Here is a 22,704-nt window from a genome sequence, read left to right on the forward strand (position 1 = left end):
TCTCCTAAGATACTTGAGTATATGCTTGGTAGTTATCTGGTGTTCTAAGCTTAAATTTGCCTGATATCTACTCACCATAACTACTACAAAGCAAACATTTGATTTAGTACATAACATCACATACATAAGGTTACCTACAGCAAAAGCATAGAGTACTACCTACATACACTCTTTCTCCTTAGGTGTCTTAGGACATTAATCTTGAGAAATAGGAATTCCATTCCTGAAATGTAAGAAATCCTTCCTAGAATCTTACATTACATACTTGACCAAGAGCTTGTTAATGTAAGAAGCTTAAGACAACTCCAGTTTCCTATTCTTGTGGTCTCTAAGGACCTTAATCCTAAGAATATACTACACTTTTCCTAGATCCTTCATCTAGAACTAAGTAGGCAACCAGATCTTGACTAATGTCAATAACCCTATATCATTACCAATGAGTAGAATGTCATCAACGTACAAGACCATAAAAACCACCATGCTTCCTTGCACCTTCTTATATACACAAAGTACATCTTCATTTTGATCAAAGTCAAAGAACTTGAAAACTTTATCAAAATGTTTTTTTTTTCCATGAGTGGGTGAATAATTTGTCCAATTCATAGATCGAATTTGAATAGACGATTTGTGAAGCATCTGATTATTGATTATCAAATCCTTTTGGATTCTTGTTTTAATCCATAAATGGATTTATGCAACTTACATACCATATGTTCTTGACTCTTTTTATGAAATTGTCTAGTTACATCATATAGATGCATTCATCAAGATTTTCATTCAAGAATGTAGTCTTAACATCCATTTCCTATATCTCATAGTCGAAATGTGTTGCAATGAATTAAAGTGTTATGATAGATTTGAGCATGGCTAATAGTGAGAAGGTCTTCTCATAATTGAAACCAAGTTTCTGACTATAACCCTTTGCTACATGCCTAGCCCTAAAAGTCTCAACTTTTCATCCTATTTCCTCTTTCCTCTTGTAAACCCACTTGCACCTTATGGGTGATCCAAAAGATATGGGATCAAGAAGACTATGGCCATAACATTTCACTAAATGGGAATTTGACATATGTTCCTTAGAGTTAGAGTATGTCAATTGATTACATAATAGGTATATGTGTAACTTAAGGATTGGAGAGGCAATCTTGATAAATGATAGCACTACCTTGTTAGATTATGGATACCAATTCATGGGGGTCTACCTGTAGTGGATAGTAGGGCATGGACCCGAGCTTCGCCTTGTTGTAATTACATAGGATACTGAAGTGCAGTTGATTCTTTTTAATAAAATGTTGAATCAACTTTAAAATTAGATTATGAGGGAACCAATATTTTCCTATGGGTCCCAATGGTACTGACTTAAGCTCCTAGTTTATTATGGTACGCTTGTTTTGAGGGATTTAGGTTTTAGGTTCATAAATGTGCAAAAGGGCATTTTGGTAAAAGTGTAACGTTACACTAGATCTTATGAATTGTCTTTCTAGATTGAACTAATTAATTAATTAGGATTGAGGTGGGCTGAATTAGGTTACCCAAGCTAATTTAGGCTCAAGGGGCTTGAGCCTACAAAGAATCCTTGTAAATACCCTCTTAGGGGTTAAGGTTCCAAACTTTTGTTTGTCTTCTTCTAGAGAGAGCCTTAGAGGGAAACCCTAGCCATCCTCTAGAGAGAAGACCATACTTTTATTGTGCTAGGTACCATGTAAGGTGTGATTAGTTGGAAGAACATTGGGTACACAAGCCATATAATGCTTTATGAGATTTTGGATTCTTTTTTTATTACTTCATCAACTTGGAAATAATCTGGGAACATCCAAATCAAAGGTATATTGTTGTTTTCTCTAGATCTAATTACTATAATGTTTATTTATTTAGTTATGCCATATCTTCCATTGTTTTAGATTTAGAGAAATCTAAGGTAGACATCATGCACCCTACTAAATCCAAGGCTAAGGAATGGAGCAATCCAGTATTCCCAGTACTAACTACTTACAATAGGTGGAATCAGGGCTCTAAGTTGCATCAAAACCTACAAAGCATTTCATATGTAGTAAATAAATTTGTTAAGTAAGACTATAGTATTGTAAATAAAGCATATCATATTCATGAAATTACCTCCCTAAAATGATTGCTATTGAAAAAACCAATTGATGTAATCTTTCACATAAGTATAGACAATGGCATTGATCGAAGAAGGAACATTAGGCATTGATGCATCGATATGTGGACAAGCACAATGATGTATTAAGAAGCTATCACCTATTTATCAACCAAAACAAGACCATAAAAAATTTCAGGGAATGAAAGAGCTCATTAACTTTCAAGTTATCTTGAAATAACTCATCATACTCTATATAATCAGTAGGTAACTCCTAAAAAATTCTTGCCTAACCTATGGCCAACCATCTTCATCCATGCCTAAAATAGAAGCTATAACTCAATAACAATCACCATCCACCCTCATTTTTTACACAAACAATATAAGGCCATAAACATTTTGGAAATGTAGAAATGTACTCACCAGTCCTACATGATCGTTTGATTACATCCTTTAGCCTTCTCTTTTGTTTTGATGATGTAGTACCAATAATCGCTTCCTCATACCATGTTGTCCTCACATACTCAAATGAAGATGGATCCTTACAAGTAGATGAATCATTCTTCTTTGAAGATGTTAGTTACTCTTTTGACTTTAAATTTTCATGAGGGTTATCATAGATTTGATTTCTGGAGTAGATATTTCCATCACATTCTTTCACATTTGTTACCTATCGGTTATATTTACACTTAGAAACCATTTATGGAAGTGTTCAATAATAGTTTCATAACTCATCTCCCTTGTATCTTGGTGTTTAATAGGAACCAAATGGAATTTCCTCTAATGAGTTTCTATAGATGCTAAAGGATTGATCGACCTTTAATCTTATAGAAAAAATATCTCTTATGCACAAAGAAGTCACTAAGTCCATCTATACACACATCCATAAGTGGATACATTCACTCCAACATTTTTAGATTATTTTCCTTCATTAACAAGAATACTAAGGGCAACTTTGGAAATACTTCCTCTTAATTCACGTGTTAGAGACTCTAATTAGACTCATCTTAAATGATGTATTTATTTCAATGTGTTGCAACTCTAACATGGCATGGATTTTGACCCAAGAGCTCTCAAAATCATCTTGAGATGTGCCCAATTATCTCTTCAACTTGACATGTGAACTTTTGGCCTTGTTTAATAGTGAAGAACATTTGAACTTAATATACATGTCAAAATACATTATGTAGAAGCAAAAAAAAAAAGGTCATAAATGAGTATACCTATTTGTTGTAGTATTATTGAAATGCATGACTTTATTTACCCAAACTACTACAAAGTTCTTTTTGTATGGAAGTAACCATTGAATTGAGTAATACTTAGTTGCTTCTATGTAATTTTGGTTTTGTCCCTCAAAGGAACCAAGATAGTACTCATATGCCTCTTTAATTTTAGCAAGGACTAAAACATTCCACATGAAAATAAAAGCCTCTCACCTTACCTTTGACTAAAATTGTTTCTTATAGTTTGTGAGAAATTTTTTTTGATATATGCCATCTACATAAAAGATGTGAGGAGGTTGAGGACACATCATATAATAATGCATTCATAAGTTTAAGTTCCGTATCAATGATAACTACTCTTGGAAGGAAGTCTTCATGCATCAAACTTCTCAAATTTTATAGGGCCCATGTGTGGTTACCTTTTTTTCGCCCCCAAGATATGCAAATGTAATATCAAATGTCTTATATATTGATGTTACATTAACTATCTCAATCAAAGTCATTCAATATCTATTTGTCTTGTAGGTACAATCCATGATCAATACCATTGGAAATGCCAACAATAAATCAATGGATATTGGGTGTGTGAACATCAAGCCTATTATACAGTCATTGTGTGTATCACTTTTATGCCATTTGATGTAGTTCAACTCCATTAATTTGTGCATCAACTATTGTATTTGTCATCCATCACCATATTCATTTACTTTATGTCTATATTTTGCGTTGTATATTGTCTTCAACATGCTATAATAAGCTAATCTCTTTGCTTCAAACTATTCAATATCTCTTCAAGCTTAATGTTGCTTTTTAACATTTCAACTCAACATACTCATTTTTTATTGACTTAAACAACTAACAAAAGAATGCCCTTTAAGATATTGTGCCTGATTGTGGTTATGTCTTCCACATCTAGAAACCAATATCCAATCATCATCAATTGACAACTTCACTCTTAAGAGCAAGTGGACACTCTCATATTCAATATAGGCTTCAATGAACCTAAGTAAAAGTAATTCCAATTTTTGTCTATAAATTCACCCCTTCTTTCTTTTACCAATTATAATAACCATTCAATTTCTTTTATAGTTTCTCTTATTCATTTGATCAAATGCTTCCCTACTATAATGGATGATATCCATTATGAAGACAATTGTGTAGGCTATCATTGGAGATTCCAGTATAGATACATCATCCTATATTAAAAAACCACTAATTTATTTATTTATTTAAGGTAAAAGAGGTTGTTCGGCTATACGGTGTTGAACACTCATACAGGTGTTCAAAATTGTACCTTTGGACATCCTTTGAATGTTCATAACTATACGTTTGAAGGTAGACACCTAAAAGAGTGTTCAAATGTAAAGTTCTAAAAATTATTGAAAAGTTTGGAAGTATAATATTAGACAATTAAAAAATGTTCGATCTTGGAACTTCAAACTTCAATCGCAAGACCTCTATCCAACTCCAAAAATGCAATAGGAAATACAGAAACAAAGAATTATGAAAACCATACCCCTATACTTGGACCATAATTGAATATGATTATTTGCTCATTCATCGGTGAAAAACACAACTTTTTTTCAAAATTTTGCCATGGCTATAGAGAGATTAGAGAGAAGGAATGAAGAAAGAAATGGATGTGTTTTTGTGTTGAAGGGTAGTTTGGGAATTTCTACAAGGGGCATTTATATTTTAAAAACTTTCATTAAATAGGCAGATGCAAATATAATTTCCCTTTCCAGAAATAGTTATCAAAAGAATTTCCTTAGATATGTTACTTTTAGAAAATATAAACCCTACTCTTTCCATTTTAATAAATGGGCAACTCTAAAATAGCACAACCCCAAAAAGGAAAAAAAAAAAAAAAGGGATAATATTCATTATTGGAAAACCCACCTCAACATTTTGCAGACATTTCCATTTGGAATACGTTCTGTTTTTTTTTTTCTTCATATTACATGTTGAGCAGCTATTCAGCTTATTACAAGCTGAGGAGCCATAGCTGAGCAAACTGACTAGCCAGTGAGTTCATGAGGGTCCCAAGTGAATAGCCAAGCAACTTTCTGTTTATAACAAGGGGTTGGGAAGGCGCAAAAGCACTAAAGGTAGCAATGTAAAATCGATGTTCTCTATTATGCAGCTTCACTTATTTAAAGCTTTGCAAGTAAAGATGCAGAGAAGGAGAACTTAGCAGGCAGCTTTAGGTCTTCCCACTCTTCATCATCTACCTTGGAGAAGTATTGCTCTACCATACTTTCATTGATTTGCTCCAATCTGGAAGGCTCCCACTGAAAAAGAAAGGAACCAAACAAGAAAAAATTTAAAAATAAAAGATGCCCAACTTTAGTAAAGAAGTATGCTAGGACAACATGATGATCCAAGATGCAGGGATCAACAAACAGAATGTCAGAATAACCTTTGGATTCTTATCCTTGTCCAACAGTATAGCCCTGCAACCCTGCATTTAAAGGTTGTGTTCAGAGTCATTTACAAGAACATAGATATGAAAAAATTGAAGAACCGAATCAGCTGACAACCTCAAAGAAATCTTTGCTGACTTCTCCTTGCAGGACATGACAAACCATTCTGTACTCGCAGGTGAGGCATTGACCTACATCTTGGAGTCTTCCTTCTCTGATCTGGAGTTGCAGGAGCAGAGCCAACTATAAGTTGCAATATTTGAAAGCTCAAAACAAGCTTTTCATCAGGTGGTTTCTAGATTGTGTTTATAAACACACCATATTAAGGAACTCAGTTTCCCAGTTTCCAGATGGTTACTGTGTAACCATTCATAGGTATTCTATTTTTGTTCACAAATATGTATATCTTTCCATTTGTATTATACAACAAAGGCTGCTACTCCACTTAGACAACTACCTTGACTTCCCATGCTTACCATTCTAAAAGCAACATTTGGCTCTTAGACAAGAAACCTTTATTCCCACATCATAAGCAGCAAAATCTGTCTAGGTAGCATGCTTAAAAGGCCTTACCTCTTCTTCAACAAGACAAATACGCTCTTCCATTTTCAATAAATATATGTAGAGCTCATGTCTTCTGAGAACGTAAGAACTTATGAAATTAGTTTTTGTTCCTATCCCCTATTCACCGGGTGACAGTTTTTGGACTATCAATGTATTGTAAGCTTAGAATTAATGGTAATAGATAAAATAGAAAAAAAAATCATATTTTAGAGCCCATAGATGTTGATGCATCCAAGGACAAAAATCGAAAAAATCAGGAAATATTACTAATATTCATCTATTTTGGGGTCCTTGTAAAAGTGCAAGGGGACATCTTTTTGTCCTAATATCACCTCTTTGCAAAAATTTATTTATATTTCTTATATTTACTCTCTTGATTGCCTTGTCAGTGAGAAATTCATGAAATATACCCAATATAGGTCCAAAATTTTCATATATCTTCCAAGAGGAACCAGTGAGTGTGCTAACTTGCTTTGTGTTTCTCTTTCAATGCCAACTTTAACAGTATTTGTACCTCAAGAAATGAACATTTTACGACACACCAGTATCCAAATATAAGGTTCTTCATTTAAACTGTAGCACATATGTACTCATCAGTGTGTATAGTTTTATAGTTTTCACCCTATACATCAGACATGTTCAATTTTAACAAAAAGTATACACAAATTCACAATAGTAAATGTCACTTAAAAAAATAGAACAAAAAATCGTTGACTTGTCATAATCAAGTCAAATCTGAATTCTATCAACTCTATCCTTATTCCATTACATAATAGTCTTATGGAGATTCTGTGACAGATTTAGATTGAAATCCATAATACAAGATCAAGATTCAGAAGATTCTACAATCCTGACCAAGATTATAAAACTTGATGATAAAGTTCAAATAATTGTTGAAACCTGATTTGCACTGCTAAGATCTATGTTCAAGTTCCACTAAGAATTTTCAAAGATTTCTACTAAGTAGATGGAGCGGCATGGCACCTTCTAACAATGATCTTAATATTCTCACTCCATGGTTTGAAGTAAAAAATCTCCCAAAGAAACTATTGAGTAATCAATTTTCTTCAAAGCTTCAACTAGTAGGATTTGGGCCCACTATGTATATCATACTCTAACAGCAAAATTCTATAGATTAAGAGCAAAACCAGAAATAGGTGGATCAGCCCATTAGGTCACTAACGGTTGATCCGTACCAACACTTCATGTACAACTGTTTAGCATTTTGCCTTCATCATTAGCTGGAAACCCGGAATAACCTCACAGATTATTACCTAACCACCATCAACATTGGTTGTCTAAACCAACCCTTGCAACCCTATTAGATGAACTAGAAACTTGAGAGGTTGCTATGCATCTTGATGATAAATGTAAATATAGTTCCAAACATTCCATCTCAAACATGCAGGTTTATGTACACACAACTTAGGATGAGAATTACCAAAAACTTAGCACCATAATTCATTGGACATCTCTGCTGGAGAACAAAGAAAATTCTTTCATGATACTTATTTTTCTCTGTTCTTAATAAATTCATCTGCAGAAATTACTTACCAGTGTACACATATACCATCAAAGGCATTGAAATTCAACCATTTGGAACCATTTATAATCTACTCTACTTGAATCTTTCTTACCATTCTTGTTTTCGCTTTTGTTACTGATGACAGACATCAACCGATGGTATATGATTTGATTCTCAACTTGAAGGATTACAAGGAAAATAATTATACAGAAAAAAAGAATGAGGCTTGAGGGGATGAGAAAAGAAAAAATGACCTATGGAAAATGACAGGATATTGCCCTAGATGGAGTTAATTATAAAAAGCTTTTTCTGTGCTGGGACCCAAGTGGTTGGTATTTAAGGCTTTGTCAAGTCAAATTGAGATCACTTAAGAGAAACTGTTACAGTTTTGTTGGACTTAGCTTTTTTTAACCAAAGCCCAAAATCTAATGTGCATCTTTTGCAACTAGATAACATAGAACACTTTTCTTACTATTTCAAAGAAATCTTGACTATTTCTGGATTTCATATTAGATTATTAATTCTCTACAATACTATAACATTTAGTACTGAAGTAATCAATTCCCATTAGAGAAAAAGAAGTGTTAACAAAGGCATCATACATCCATACCGATCTGAGAGAGATTTTAAGACTTGTTGGGGATGCCTTCTGCAGAGATTGAATTGTTGCAGAGATCCAATTATCAGCGCTATTTACAGCTTCTCTCTCCTGTGTCAGAGGAAATAAGAATCTGGTTAAGAAATAATAACGTCCATCCAAGGCCAAGTTCCACACACTAAAGGTAAAAGAGGATAATAACACACAGCTGAAGCAATAAGAACTGAGTTATATACATTTACACATGCATACATTCTGGAAACCCAAAAGGAACAACTGTGCATACAGCTGTACCACACAGCTGTATTGCATTCAGTTGTTTCCTATTTTAATTTTATTTCATGATTTTATGAGAAACATTCTCCTAAAATCAAGGATTAGATTTCTTTTTTCTAAGACTGATGATCTCAGCCATTATTGTATAATTATTGATGCAAGAATCAGTTTGAAGTAGAGGGGAAAATATACATATATTTCCCTCGAACATTCTTCATGGTATCAAAGCTAATTCTAAACCATTCAATCTGTCTATGACCCAAAACAGAATGACTATCAAGAAGGATTCCTCAAACTCGGAAGTCACCTCCACTCAAGAAGCTCCTATTCCAAGCAACAAAGGAGGATCAAATGGTGCTGCTCTTCTCATTACTGGACACAAACTGGATGGGCAAAACCATCTTCAATGGTCCCATGCAATCATAATGTTCATATATGGTAGAGGGAAGGGTAACTACCTCACCAGTGCAATGCCTCAACCTACAAAAGAAGATCTGAAATTCAAAGGATGGAAGGCTGAGAATAATATGGTTGTGTTGGTTAATTAACTTGATGAACAATGACATAGGGGAAAATTTTATATTCTATGAAACAACACAAGAAATCTGGGAAGTAGTAAGGGAGACTTATTTTGATACAAAAGACACAACAAAGGCATTTGAAATAGAAGGGATCATCCGTGATTTATGCCAAGTTGAGTTGTCTATCACTCAATATTTCAGTCTTTTAACTCACTCTTGGCAACGGATGGACATGTTTGAAACCACCAAATGGGACCACCCAATGGATGCAATCAAATACAAGATCGTTGAGAAGAAACGGATCTACAAATTTTTATTAGGACTGAACAAAAATTTGGATGAAGTTCGAGGCAGAATATTGAGAACTAAACCTTTACCCAACATCCAAGAAGTTGCCCCAGAAGTGAGCTGAGAAGAAAGTAGAAAGAAGGTCATGTTGTGGTCACAAACCAACCAACCAACTTGTCACTGAGGGTTCAGCCCTAGTGGCTCAGGGTCCTCCCAATTCTTCTAACAAAACTTGACCAAGAAAAGGGAGATCTTTGTATGATCATTGCCGAAAATCAGGTCACACCATGGACACGAGCTGGAAAATCCATGGGAAACCAGCGGATTGGAAGTTGTCATGTCCTCAAAATGATAGAGAAAGCTGAGGACACAATGTCACCATTGAGGACAACCTAGCACCACCTAATTCTAGTTCATTTAGCAAAGAGGAATTGGAATTGTTGCAAAAAATGTTCAAAGAATCCCAACAAGGGAAAATTCCTCCACTTCTATCATCGGGTCTGGATCCTTAGCCCAGAAAGGTAATTTTATTGCTGCCCTGAAAGTAAAAAAGGAAAATTTGAGTCCTTGGATTGTTGACTTAGGACCTTTTGATCACATGATTGGAGATACTACAATTTTTCAAAATTATACACTTTGTTCTGGGGATTATATGGTTCATATAGCTGATGGTTCTCTCTCAAAGGTGGTCGGTAAAAGTTTTGTTGTCATCTCTAAGGACCTAACTCTTGACTCTGTTCTTTTAGTTCCAAATTTGGATTGCAATCTGTTGTCCATTAGTAAACTCACTCAAGAAAAGAATTGTGTTACTAAATTTTTCCTAAACCTTGAATTTTGGGAAGACGATTGGCAATACTGAGGTGTGTTCGGGACGCTATATCTTTAGAGTGATTATTATATTGAAAGACAACCTCGACTGACAGTTAGTGAAAAACAATCTCTTTCTTTCTTTAGTTGTAATAAAGATAGTGATGTTATGTTATGACACTATCGTTCAGGACATCATAGTTTCTTGTATCTCAAAAAACTCTTTCTATCATTATTTACTAAAAGTTCAGATGCTTTTCAGTGTGAAATTTGTCAATTATCCAAGCATGTTTGCAAGCCCTATCCAATTCAACCAAATAGACCATTTCATCCTTTTTCCATGATATATAGTGATGTTTGGGGGCCATCTAAGATAAAGAACATAATAGGGACTAGATGGTTTGTGTCCTTTATAGATGATCATACTAGAATTTCTTGGATATTGTTGATGAAAGAAAAATCAAAAGTGGGTCAAATTTTCAAGAATTTTTATAACATGATCCAAACCCAATTCCATGCCAAAATACAAGTGTTGAAAACTAACAATGCAAGAGATTATTTCAATTCTATCCAAGGGGAATTCTTATTAAAAGAAGGTATGGTTCATCAAAGTTCTTGCATTGATATTCTTCAACAAAATGGGATAGTCGAGAGAAAGAATAGAGACTTGTTAGAAGTTGTAAGGGCTCTTATATTCTCCTCCCATGTCCCAAAGAATTTTTAGGGAGAAGTTGTATTTACTGCAGACTATCTCATCAATATAATGCCTTCTCATGGCTTGAGTTTTCAAACACCGTGCAAAGTCTTTCTTAAATCATACCCTAGGACTTGGCTCATTTCCTCCATTCCACCGAAGGTATTTAGTTGCTCACAGTGATTAAAATATCACGATATTCAGGCGATATATTGCCGAAATACCGTGTAACGGTGGATCTCGACACGATATATAGGGAAGAAATATATGGACCTCGATATTTCGAAAATTTATCGGTAATTTCATCGATTTTTCGCTGATATTTCGGCGATATTTTGACCGGTCAACGCAAGCTGGGCAGTCAAACTTCAAAAAATTTCAAATTTTATGCTGCTAAGGGGAATCGAACCCCGACCAAAACGTTCACTAGTCGTTGAACTAGCCATTGGGGCAAGTTTGCCCCTTGTTATATATTTGACACTAAATTTATATATACAAAAACCCATTATATAAACATAATATTAAAAGAATGTTTTAAAGAACAAATTAATTATAATTAATTACCAAAAATATAAATTTATCGTGATAATTTTCTTTATAGTATTTTTAATTTCATTAATATATTAATTAAATATTAAAAATCATGCATATATCATTATTTATTTTATATCATTTAATACAATTGAATTAAATGGATTATAAATTTAATTTTAATATTAAATATATTTTTTAATTAAACATATTATAATCAAATATCACAATATTATGTCAAATAATATTTGACATAATTTAATAATAAATGTATACTTATAAAATGCATATTTTTTATCCGTGCATACAATATTATTATCAAATATGATAAATTATATCATATATGTATCAAGTTTTTGAACAAAACCACTTTAAAATATCTATTATACTTCTAATTTTATTTTTAAGAGTTTTTTCTTACATTTTTATAAGTTTTGATCAATTTTAGGTTCACTTATATTTTGTGTCAAAATATCCGTTGATACATCTCTGATATATCCGTAAAATAGAAGTACCAATATATCCGTAATTACCAATATTTTTATCCTTGGTTGCTCAACCTTTGTTCACATTCCCTAACAGCATCAAAGGAAGCTCGATCCTAGACCACTAAGCGTGTTTTCCTAGGATATTCTCCAAACCAAAAGGGATATAAGTGTTACTCCCTCATCACAAAAAAGTTTTACACCTTCATGGATGTGACATTCTTTGAAAATTAGTCTTATTACCTTGTTCACAACTCTAATTCTATCTCTATTGCTCCAAGTCTCCCGCTCCAAATCATGATAAAGAAATAGGCAAGCTCATGAGTTTTCTTATGCATGAGTTCAAAATTAAAGACCCGGGAACCTTAAATATTTTCTTAGGATGGAAATTGCTAGATCAAAAATGGATATTGTTGTCTCCCAATGTAAGTATGTCCTAGACTTGCTAAAGGAGATTGGAATGTTTGGTTATAAACCTGTAGTCACACCTATGAAATACACTACTAAACAAGGAATAGTCAAAAGAAGTGCTCCAGTGGATAAAAGGAGATATCAAAGACTTGTGGGGAAACTCATCTATCTCTCTCATATAAGACCAAACATTGCTTTTTTAGTCAATGTGGTCAGTCAATTCATGAACAATCCAACTGAGGAACATATGAAAGTTGTGTATCATATTCTAAGATATCTCAAAATGACTCTAGGAATGGGATTCTATTTCAAAAAAACACAGAAGAGAAACATTGAAATTTTTTCAGATGCAAACTAGGTTGGCTCCATAACTGGTTAAAGATCAACCTTAGAATATTGCACCTATGTATGTGGGAATTTGGTTACTTGGTGAAGCAAGAAACAATCTATTGTAGCTTGGAGCAATGTAGAAGCAGAATTTAGAGCAATGACACATGGAATTTGTGAAGGAATGTGGTTAAAGATAATCCGAAACGAGCTGAAAATTCCAAGAGAAGATTCTATGAAGATGTTTTGTGACAATCAAGTTGCTATAAGTATCATTAAGAACCTGATTCATCATGATTGGACAAAGCATGTGGAAATAGATCGTCATTTTATTAAGAAGAGGATAGAAGAAGGGACGATTTCATTGTTTTACACTCCAACAACCCTCTAGGCAGCAAACATTCTTACCAAGACGCTTTCTAGAACTCAAATTGAAGACTTGACATCCATGTTGGGAATGATTAACATTTACAACCTAGCTTGAGGGGGAGTGTGGAAACCTGAAAGGAACAATCGTGTATACAATTGCTCAACACAGTTGTACAACATACAATTGTTTCCTATTCTAATTTTATGAGAGACCTTCTCCAAAAATCAAGGATTAGATTTCCCTTTTCTAAGGCGGATGATCTTAACCATTCATGTATAAATATTGATGCAAGAATCAATTTGAAGTAGAGAGAAAAATTAAAAAAAAAAAAAAAAGTATTTTGTTCCCTAAAAATTTCTTTATACATACATACATACATACATATATATATATATAAACACTAAACGGTATAACAAATTAAATTCCTCATATAGAGAAATCCATCAGACCAACTTACAAGGGTAGACAAAATTTCCTCGATTGTTCTCCGAGAAAAGCACCTATTAATAACAGCCAACCTGCAGAGAAGTAATGACTGAAAATGACAATATGAAGAACCAAAGCAAGGTGTTGCCTTGAAAAGAAAAACATAATAACCATGATGGGAATGAATCTCCAAGGTCTGTTCAAGAAACAGAAGAAAAGGGAGCATTTTCAGATCTTTAGTTTCTTAAGACTCATGATTAACATGTAGTTGGAAGTTGAGTCTTTCTTAGAATTTGGAAAGTCTTTTACTGGAAATTTCTCCTTTAAAGCAATTCCTATGTTTGTAAACATTCTTTTATAAAAGTTTTTCTTTTTCTACATGTTTCTATTAGAGTGGTTTTTAGAATTTAGAAAGTCTTCTATATTAGACTAAAAGGAAAGTTCCAACTTAAAAAACAAAAAAATAAAAATAAAAATCTTTATTTGGAAGATTTAGAACTTTTAGGAAAGAAATAAGAGTCCTAATAAGTTACTATACAAGTTATATTTCCTTTTTCTTGGTTTTATTGAGTTTTTAAGGTTTTTCTAAAACCTATAATAAGACTAATTTTTATAAAGCAACACTAATGATGAATAATATGAATTTTTCTGTACACTTCACAATTTCCAATGGCGAGCTTCCATTATTTCTCTGAAGGTAAGACTCCTAAAAGGCCTTAGTACAACTCTAAGGTTTTCAACTTTTTTCTTTTTTCTATTTTCTTTTTCCCTGCTACCAACCTTCAACCACAGTTCCTCTCCTGAAATTTTGAATTGTGATGTCCTAGCCTGCCTATTTGATTATAGAAAACCACCCTAGGGTTTTCCTACATCAAAATGACCATTAACTAATTAGAATTCCCTCCAATTTAAAATAAAACAAGGGGTCAACACTACAATGTAAGAAACAAGCAAAAACTATTAAAAAAATAAAGAACAAAAAGAAAAGAAAAAAAAAAAACACCACCCAAACAATTTTTGAAACTCTGATATGCTAAACTTGAATTATTGATCAACCTTAGAAAACAGGTTTGTTGGTAGTCAGTCCTCATTCCTTTTCTCTTCATGTGGCTGGCTGGATACAGGAACCCATAGATGGCCCAATGGAGCTGGCAGATCCCATGGCCCAAAATTCCTTTCACACCTTTGTTGGCTCTGGTTTCCATATAGAATATATCTTCTCTAACCAGGTATGGAAACTCCACTAGAGTCTCACCGTCCCAACAAAGAGATTTTGTTAATGCCTGAAGCCTTTTCACAGTACCAGAAGGCCATCAAGAATGACTTGAAAATGAACTACAGACCATTCCTTTGCTATTTTTGAGAAAATGGAATGTCAATAGCTATAGCTGCTAGTCAATTTGAGATCTTTTAGTTCTTTTCAAGGCTGTCCAGCTTCATTTTAGTAAAGCAAGTTTCAAATTTAGTGAAAAATATTTTTAGTAGTAAAAGTCATAAACCCAAGTTCAAGCAATTTTAATAATTTTAAAAGCCTATGTAGATGAATCTTAGCTATGGATTACACCTAGAGAGGGGAGAATGAATTCCAACTTAGAGATGGTTCCCAATGAAAGGCTGTCATTCACCTGATTTTTCTCTATTTTTGTCTTGTAATATTTTCAGCAAACAATTAAAACACTTGCAAGGATGGATGCACCATCACTTTTCCAACAGTTTCAACAATGCAAATCACATGCAAATAAATCAACACTCCCAAATCATGACCAATTTAACCTTGCAACAAGAAGCATCAATTATTAGAATACCCAACCAATCCTTTCAACACTTTCCTAAGCACAGTTGATAAGATTTAACCAATATAATCAACAACCCAAACTGTTTTAACAGTTTTAACTTCACAAGCATAGATAAGTCGATAGAATTAATGAAGTGAAGAAACATAAAGAAGGAGGCAATGACACAAGGATTTAATGTGAAAAATCTCTGAAGAGATTAAAAAATCACGGGTCTACAAGCAACTGAAAAATTCCACTACAAAAAGAACAGCTGAATACAAGGTATTGCTTCGTTCAAGTCCACCAATCCTCTTCCGAACTACTTGATTAGCACCTTCCAACTTCAGCCATACAGCTTCAGGAACACACTTGGAGTCACCACCAAGCTTAATCTCAACCACTTCTTAGTGCCCAACAAAGAAGAAAATGAATTTTACCCCCATCCAAATACAATAATGAGAGAAGAAATGGACAAACAAAATGAATCAACCTGTTTTTGAAAAGAAACCCCAATAAAACCAATTTTCATAGCTCAAAATAAGGTAGCTTTTCTAAGGAAACAAATATTCCCAGTTTAGAAAGAATGAGGAGCTCAAAGGGGGTGTCTTAAGACTCTCGTGGTTTCCCTTGAACTATAATTTGGAAATTTGGGTCTAAATAGTGGGACTTGTAGATCAATCCAATAGTTGCGATTCAATCATAATAAATTCAGAGATTTATTTTATGTTGATCAAGCAAATTTTGATTTGGACAAATGAATACATATATAAAACTGCCCATTGTCAGTTCTTAAGGACTGGTCATACTTAAGATTAGATCGATTATAAACAGAGCAAAAAAGACCCCTTAGTTAAAAAAATAACACCCTTCAAACACCTTAGGATCTTCTACTATAAAATTTAACCAAGACAACTAGAATTTGAAAAACTCAATTGATTCAACTATATCCATCCACAACCTCGAACCACTTATCTTCGCCTCTGACCACCTTCAAATGATCTTGACTTCTGATAGTCAAGTAGACTAAGGGAGGATTTTAAAAGAATCAAGTTGCAAGTATAATTAAGGATTTTAACCCATAATTACCAATCCACCTAAAGCACATTTTAAGAAACAAAAGTTTTCAATATTTCAATAATTTCCATACCAAAAGGTCTTAATTTTTAATCAAAAATTTAAAACATTTTATGGATTGAAAAGATCAGAATTTTATTTAACATCCATAGTGTATGAGCAGGATTAAGCAACAATGGCTTGACAAAAAAGAAGGATTTGGAAATGTTAGAGCACGGGACGAGATGAAACAAACCATGATCAGTTCCTAAGTACAAGCAGAACACCAAGCCCATCATATAACTTGGCAGTGATCTAATATTGCTACACATTGACAAGGTTTGAGGCGGCAAATTGCCTCTAGTTAGCCGCTTTTCTCTTCAATGCCATAGAGGATGCAATCTAAATTGCATGTGAACAAAACTTGCAAAGAAAATCTTTCCTAAGACCGTTTCAAGTCATGTACCAAAAAGAAAAGGAAAGAGGTCTGATGATAAGTGGAAACTTAAATTGGAAAAGTCAGCTGGAAAGTTCAAGAACGGTTCCTATTAGTTTTTTATTTCTTTGATTGCTAATAAGCCTACTCTTTTTCATATTGCTCCTCGATTGTGCAGGGAAACAAGTTCAGATTCCCAGGGGCGGAAAGAGAGTCAGAACTTTCCTTGTGAAAGTTTTGCAATTTTTTCAGCTCAAGGCCCTAACTAATTGGTTATACTCTTTCTTTTCTTTTTTTCTTTTCGGTGCAATTGTGGGGAAATAAAAAAAAATTGTGATTTTCTCTTCCGAATCAAAAAAGAAAAAAAAAAAAGATGAAAGAAAAAAGGAAAGTGAAACAGCCAAAAGAGCTAACTATTTGCGAGGCAGACCAGAAAAATTGGGTGTGGAAGCAGACAACTACCATTAGCTCACTTGTCTAGTCTTTTGGTCTTTGATTTCTACCCAACTGAGAAAAGAAGATGGAAGCATACCAGTATTTTTCAAACTAATATGGTATCTGAATATGCAGGGAAGAAGGTAAAATTGAACTCAAAAGCCAACAACATATATAAGGTGGCTTAGAAGAAGGATATCTATCTACAAACCTTGTAACAGGTGTTTGCTTACCAATTCTATCAATGAATTGATTGACACTGTACAGATGTCCTTCCTCTCAAAAAGTGTAACGTTCACTTGGTATGTCTCTGGTTATTTGATATAACATTGCGGCATGATGCCTACATTTGCTACATTATTCTTTCTTGTAGGGTCCTGTAAGAATCAAGCTTGTGAAAAGAAGGATGAAGGGACCTTCTGACAGAGAATGTAAATGGACGCAAAAGACTGGAAGAAATCTCCCCACAAAGACCACCTTGGCTTCCTAACCACAAGAGAGATGAATCCTCTCATGGCCAGCATATCGGCATTTTTATTATCTAATCTTGACTGTTTGGAGAATGAACATATCAAAACTGTAGCATGATCCATGAACCCCATTATCCAAAGTTCATAGCCAAGTCTCTCTCGTTCCAGTAGCCACCAAGAAGGAACTGTAGCCATTCTCCTCCAGAAGGCTGGAGACAGCCAACTACTTGCCATTTTTTAGGCCCTCTAGTAATGCCAGTATCTTTGCTTCGATAACTATCCCAAAACTAGCAGCATTCTAAGAAAGTCCGAATAATCACAACCTCATGATCTTTTTGGAGCCAGCCAATCCCCATCAACCCATGAGCAACTATTGAAGTTGGCCTCCAAGGTGAGGTCCAATCTCTGACACTTTCATATGTCAGAGACATACATCCAATCCTGTAATGTTTAAAGGAACTCCAAAAAACTTTGATGACACATTCAAAAAGTTGTGAGAAAACATTTATACTCTCACACATTAACCAACCAAAAAACCTACATGATATCTATGGGTCCCACCCCAAGTAAATCTTTTGGTGAAAAAAATGTTTGTGATAGTTCTTTACTCTTTTAATTGCTTTATTTAAAGTCTATATGTTTTACATTTTAATTATTTAGTTTCTGTATTTAAAGCACAGAAAAGTTTAAGTTAGCTTAGTGATCTACTGTTCATTTACTGTAATTTGGTAACCTTCACAGCATTTTTAGCATTAAACAACCTGGACCTTTGGTGTTGTTTTTGGTTTCTAATCCTTGGGCTTTAATTTAAGGTTAGGATTAGTAGTATGAAATGGATAGGATTTATAATGATGATCTTTAGTCTATTTGTTCATTCTGAGTTGGTGAAATTTGATAAAACAAAGGCTATGAATAATTAAGGAAAATACCCAAAAGGGGGGGGGGGGGGGGGTGAATTGGGTTTTTCAAAATCTTTTTTCACACAATAATATATGCACAAAATAAATAAAGGAAAGAGATAAAGTTAGAGAATTCAGACTCGGGTTTATAGTGGTTCGGCACTCCCTTGCCTACGTCCACTCTCCTCAATCTCCTAACCGAGCGAGGGTTCCACTAACTTGAAGCTTCAATCAAGCTTTCAATTTTCTTACACTTGGATTCCAGCTCCAATGGGCTCTTACACAATCTCTTCAAGATTTGAACCACTTGAAGGCTTTCACACTTAGTTTACACAAAGATGAAACTCTCAACCTAGCATAAGGATGGCTCAAGTACAAGAGAAAGCTAGGATGATTTACAGGAGTGCACTAAGAATATGCAAGTGATGGTTTAATGCACTAAGAAAGAAATGAGAGCTTTTTGATCAAGAACAGGTAGGTAGACAATTGATTGTAAAGGTTCTCTTGGTCATAAATGAAGTGGAGCTCTCAATTTATAGGTTTCTAAGCTCAGGAGACAAAAACAGCGGAAAGTAGCCTCGACCGGACGAGCAAAGGGTCGACCGGATCACTAGTCGTTGGAGCATTTAATGCATGACAGGTTACCGTTGCCTCGACCGGACAAGGGTGAGGCTCGACTGGGAAGAGAAAGCTACTGGGAGAGAGAGAAGGTTTTTGTGCCTCCCTCGACCTGACCTCGACCGGACAAGGGAAACCGGTCGACCGGTTCCGAAACCGGTTGAGCCGGTTGGCCATAGCCTCGACCAGTTAAGTCTTTTGACCCCGAAAACCTATCTTTTTTTATTTATTTCTTTTCCAATACTTAGGCAAGGTCTTTAGGTGAGTTAATATGCCAATTTTGAATCAATTTGCTTAAGGTATATTTGATAAAACTCGGGTTTTAAAGAAAATCAAGTTTTAAAGAATAAACCGAGTTTTCTAAGATGCATGAAAAGGTATGAACATCCTAAGTGCACTCATTCTATCATCTTACATTCATTTCCTATGATCACAAGTCTTCCAAATGATCTCGATCCCGTATTCGTTTGGTCCTTGATGAATTTTTGAGATTATGCCTGAGATTCTTAACAATTTAAAACAATTAGTCACTTAACCATGATTTGTTATCATCAAAACCAGATTAGGAGAACCCTTGGGCTAACAAAATTCAATCCAGACATTGCAGATCTGGAGTGTGATTGCCTAGTTTCTTTTTGGTCTACTACTCTACCACATCTAGTCTTGCCTCTTGTTCTATATACACAAGAAATTATAGGATATATACCAATTGTCATAGCAAAATGATATCAAAAAATGGTTGATACCATCTTAACTTCTTGATCCCAGAGACATCCAGTATCTTCTTAGTGCATGTAGAATCCATTTACCAACAACATTGTACAAGAAGCATAGGAAAAGGTACAAATAACTTAAAATCACTGATCAATCGGTTATATCCAAAAGAGGAGGGTAGAGGGAAACTTACTTGTGATAAGCACTGTTCTCTTTCAAATGAGGCTGCTGAGAGTATTCATCAAGTATTGAAGAAATGGTGGCTGGAGCACCTGAATCTAACTTGCACAGTGCTGCTTCTAACAATGATAACCTCTATCCATTGATTAAGAGGGGAAAATTAAAAACAGAATGTGAATGGAAAATTCCAACAAAGTCAAATATGAGACAGTTTAATATGCAAGGAAAAGGGGCACTATGTTGTTCCTCAATAGTAACCATGCATTTGTTTTTTGCTATTATGCCACACAATATTAAATATAAAGAATAATTATGATGCAAGATAACACTTAAACCCTAAACAGTGCTATCTATAATCTCTCTATTAATGGCCCAAGTAAAGATTATGGTTTAGGTTGAAGATGGAAATTAAATGTTATGATTTAAGGCAAGGAGTCAAAGGTTACTGGTTGCTGGAATTTGAGGCAAGTGGTTGCTGAAATTTTTTTAGACAGTGACCTTTGAAGTCAAGGGTTAAGCAACCTTAGGCTAAGGGACTTTAGAGAAAAGTTCTGAGTCAAACCTTATTGTGCTAATCTATAAGACAAGCAGTGGATAAAAATTTTTTGGAGTTTAGATCCTTAAGTTTGCTAAGGTGAGCTACAAGTTATTAGCTAATAGGCAAACAGAGAATATATTAAACCCTAACAAAAAATTGAGCAACCTATGCACACAAGTGGTGTACAAAGGATACTAAGAAAAGAAAGAAAAAACAAGAAACTTCTAGACAATACAACCATCATAAAGACCTAAGTATCCATAATTAAGGTTGTAAGCCACCAAATTTCTTCAAAGCTTAAACTATTAGATAATTGGCTAACAATACATATCAAACTCATTTGGGCCTTACCCTAACAGCTCGTCTCATTGGCTACCTTCTTCAAACTTGCATGTGAGCTTAATAAATTGGGGAAAGCAAACATGCTATGAGATTCTAACTCATGCGTCCCCGCTAAACAAGGCTTTCATACCATGTTAAACTACTATCAACTTTCCTAAAAGCTTAAATTGTTAGGTAGTGACCCAACTATGTGTCATTCCCCATTCCCAATGAAGCACAAGAACACTTGAATAGGGACTTAATGAAGATCACCTTCAATCTTTGATCTGACAAATCTTCATTGAAAAATTTTCTATTATGTTCTCTCCACATGCACCAAACAAGCAAAGAGGAGCTGAGCACCAAACCTTACTTTGCCTCTTATCCAAGTCCCTAATCTTCCACGTTAGAAGGTTTTTTAGTGACTCTAGAAACACCTACTTTTTTTTTTTTTTTTTTTTGATCAACGAAAGATATATTGATAATTATAAAGTTCATGATAAGGATGAGAGGTCCTTCCTAAAAATACAAAACATGATCAAAGTAAGATTATACTCCTCCACTATACAATGGTAAATATAGATGAAGACATGTACAAAATATCACAAGAAACCAAAAACAAACTCTTAATCATTATCCACCCCTTTGAATTACAAATTGATGACCAACTTGGTTGAATAACACTAAGTGGGATTCCTCTAAAGGCGACATACAAGAGGCCCACAAGGAGAAGTAAAAGTGAATAAGATTCCACAACATCACTTTTGTTTTGTACTTATCCTACAAAATCCTAGTGTTTTGCTCTTGCCACACAATCTACAATATAGTAAGGCATGAGATATGCCAAAGAGTCTTGCCTCTAATTGAGTTCTCCAACCCTCTAAATGAAATAACCATCATATCTCCAATACTCTAAGGGAGAACCCAATCCAACTGAGCTATCGCAAAGAGCTTAAGCCAAAGCCCCAACATTATTGGGCAATGTAAGAACAAGTGGTTAACTGATTCTTCACTCCTATTGCTAAGAATGCACCAATGAGGACTTAGAGATTTGTATGGTCTTCTCACTTGCAGCATATCAATGGTATTTACCTTCTTATGCGGCACTAACCAAGCAAAGGCCTTGAACTTTGAAGGGGCTTTTGATTTCCAAACAAAATTAGCCAGAAGGAAGGGATTGGATTTAAGGACTTGGACAAGACTATGAAAAGAGATCTTACTGAGAATAAACCAAAAGAAGATAAGGACCAAGCTCTTGAATCTTCACTAGAAAGAGACAAGTGCAAAAAGGTAAGTGAAGACATGAATCTTTCGAGAAGTACAATATTTGAGTCAATGAGATTGCATCGAAAGTTAAAATTACAAGAAAACAGATAAGAATTCCCAGGACGACTGAGATGGAAAGGTTTCTCATTAAGACAACTCTATAAAGATTCAAAAACTGTGTACACAAAGGTTGATCTCCCCACCATAAATCTTCCCAAAAATGGATTCTCTCCCCATTCCCCACCACAAAGCAAAGATGCATGGAAAAGTCCTAAAACACTTGTGCAATAGCCTTCTTGGGTCATCTGTGTGACCACCTAACTGAAATATTGGCGTCCCATCCATTAGGATGGAAACACTTAATTTAACTTATTGCTAATTGAAAATTCTGCAACCATTTTGTCTTTCATAATGGATTAGATGTGATTTCTA

At 34.4% G+C, this 22,704-nt stretch overlaps 1 protein-coding gene across 1 annotated transcript in view; it reads right to left on the reverse strand.

Moving 5' to 3' along the window:
* Window positions 1–5,179: 5,179 nt before the first annotated feature.
* Window positions 5,180–22,704, reverse strand: part of LOC117931563 (3-hydroxyisobutyryl-CoA hydrolase 1-like) — a 100,957-nt gene continuing 83,432 nt past the window's right edge. Inside the window, exons 9-14 of the mRNA XM_034852540.1 lie at window positions 20,161–20,282; window positions 13,599–13,659; window positions 8,444–8,542; window positions 5,862–5,963; window positions 5,741–5,782; window positions 5,180–5,612 (exon numbers count right to left, since the gene is read on the reverse strand). Of these exons, the coding sequence (XP_034708431.1) occupies window positions 5,475–5,612; window positions 5,741–5,782; window positions 5,862–5,963; window positions 8,444–8,542; window positions 13,599–13,659; window positions 20,161–20,282 (564 nt within the window). The 3' untranslated portion in view covers window positions 5,180–5,474. The remainder of the gene's footprint in view (window positions 5,613–5,740; window positions 5,783–5,861; window positions 5,964–8,443; window positions 8,543–13,598; window positions 13,660–20,160; window positions 20,283–22,704) is intronic.

The sequence above is a fragment of the Vitis riparia genome, chromosome 15 (assembly GCF_004353265.1).
Source record: "Vitis riparia cultivar Riparia Gloire de Montpellier isolate 1030 chromosome 15, EGFV_Vit.rip_1.0, whole genome shotgun sequence".
NCBI classification, from domain to species: Eukaryota; Viridiplantae; Streptophyta; class Magnoliopsida; order Vitales; family Vitaceae; genus Vitis; species Vitis riparia.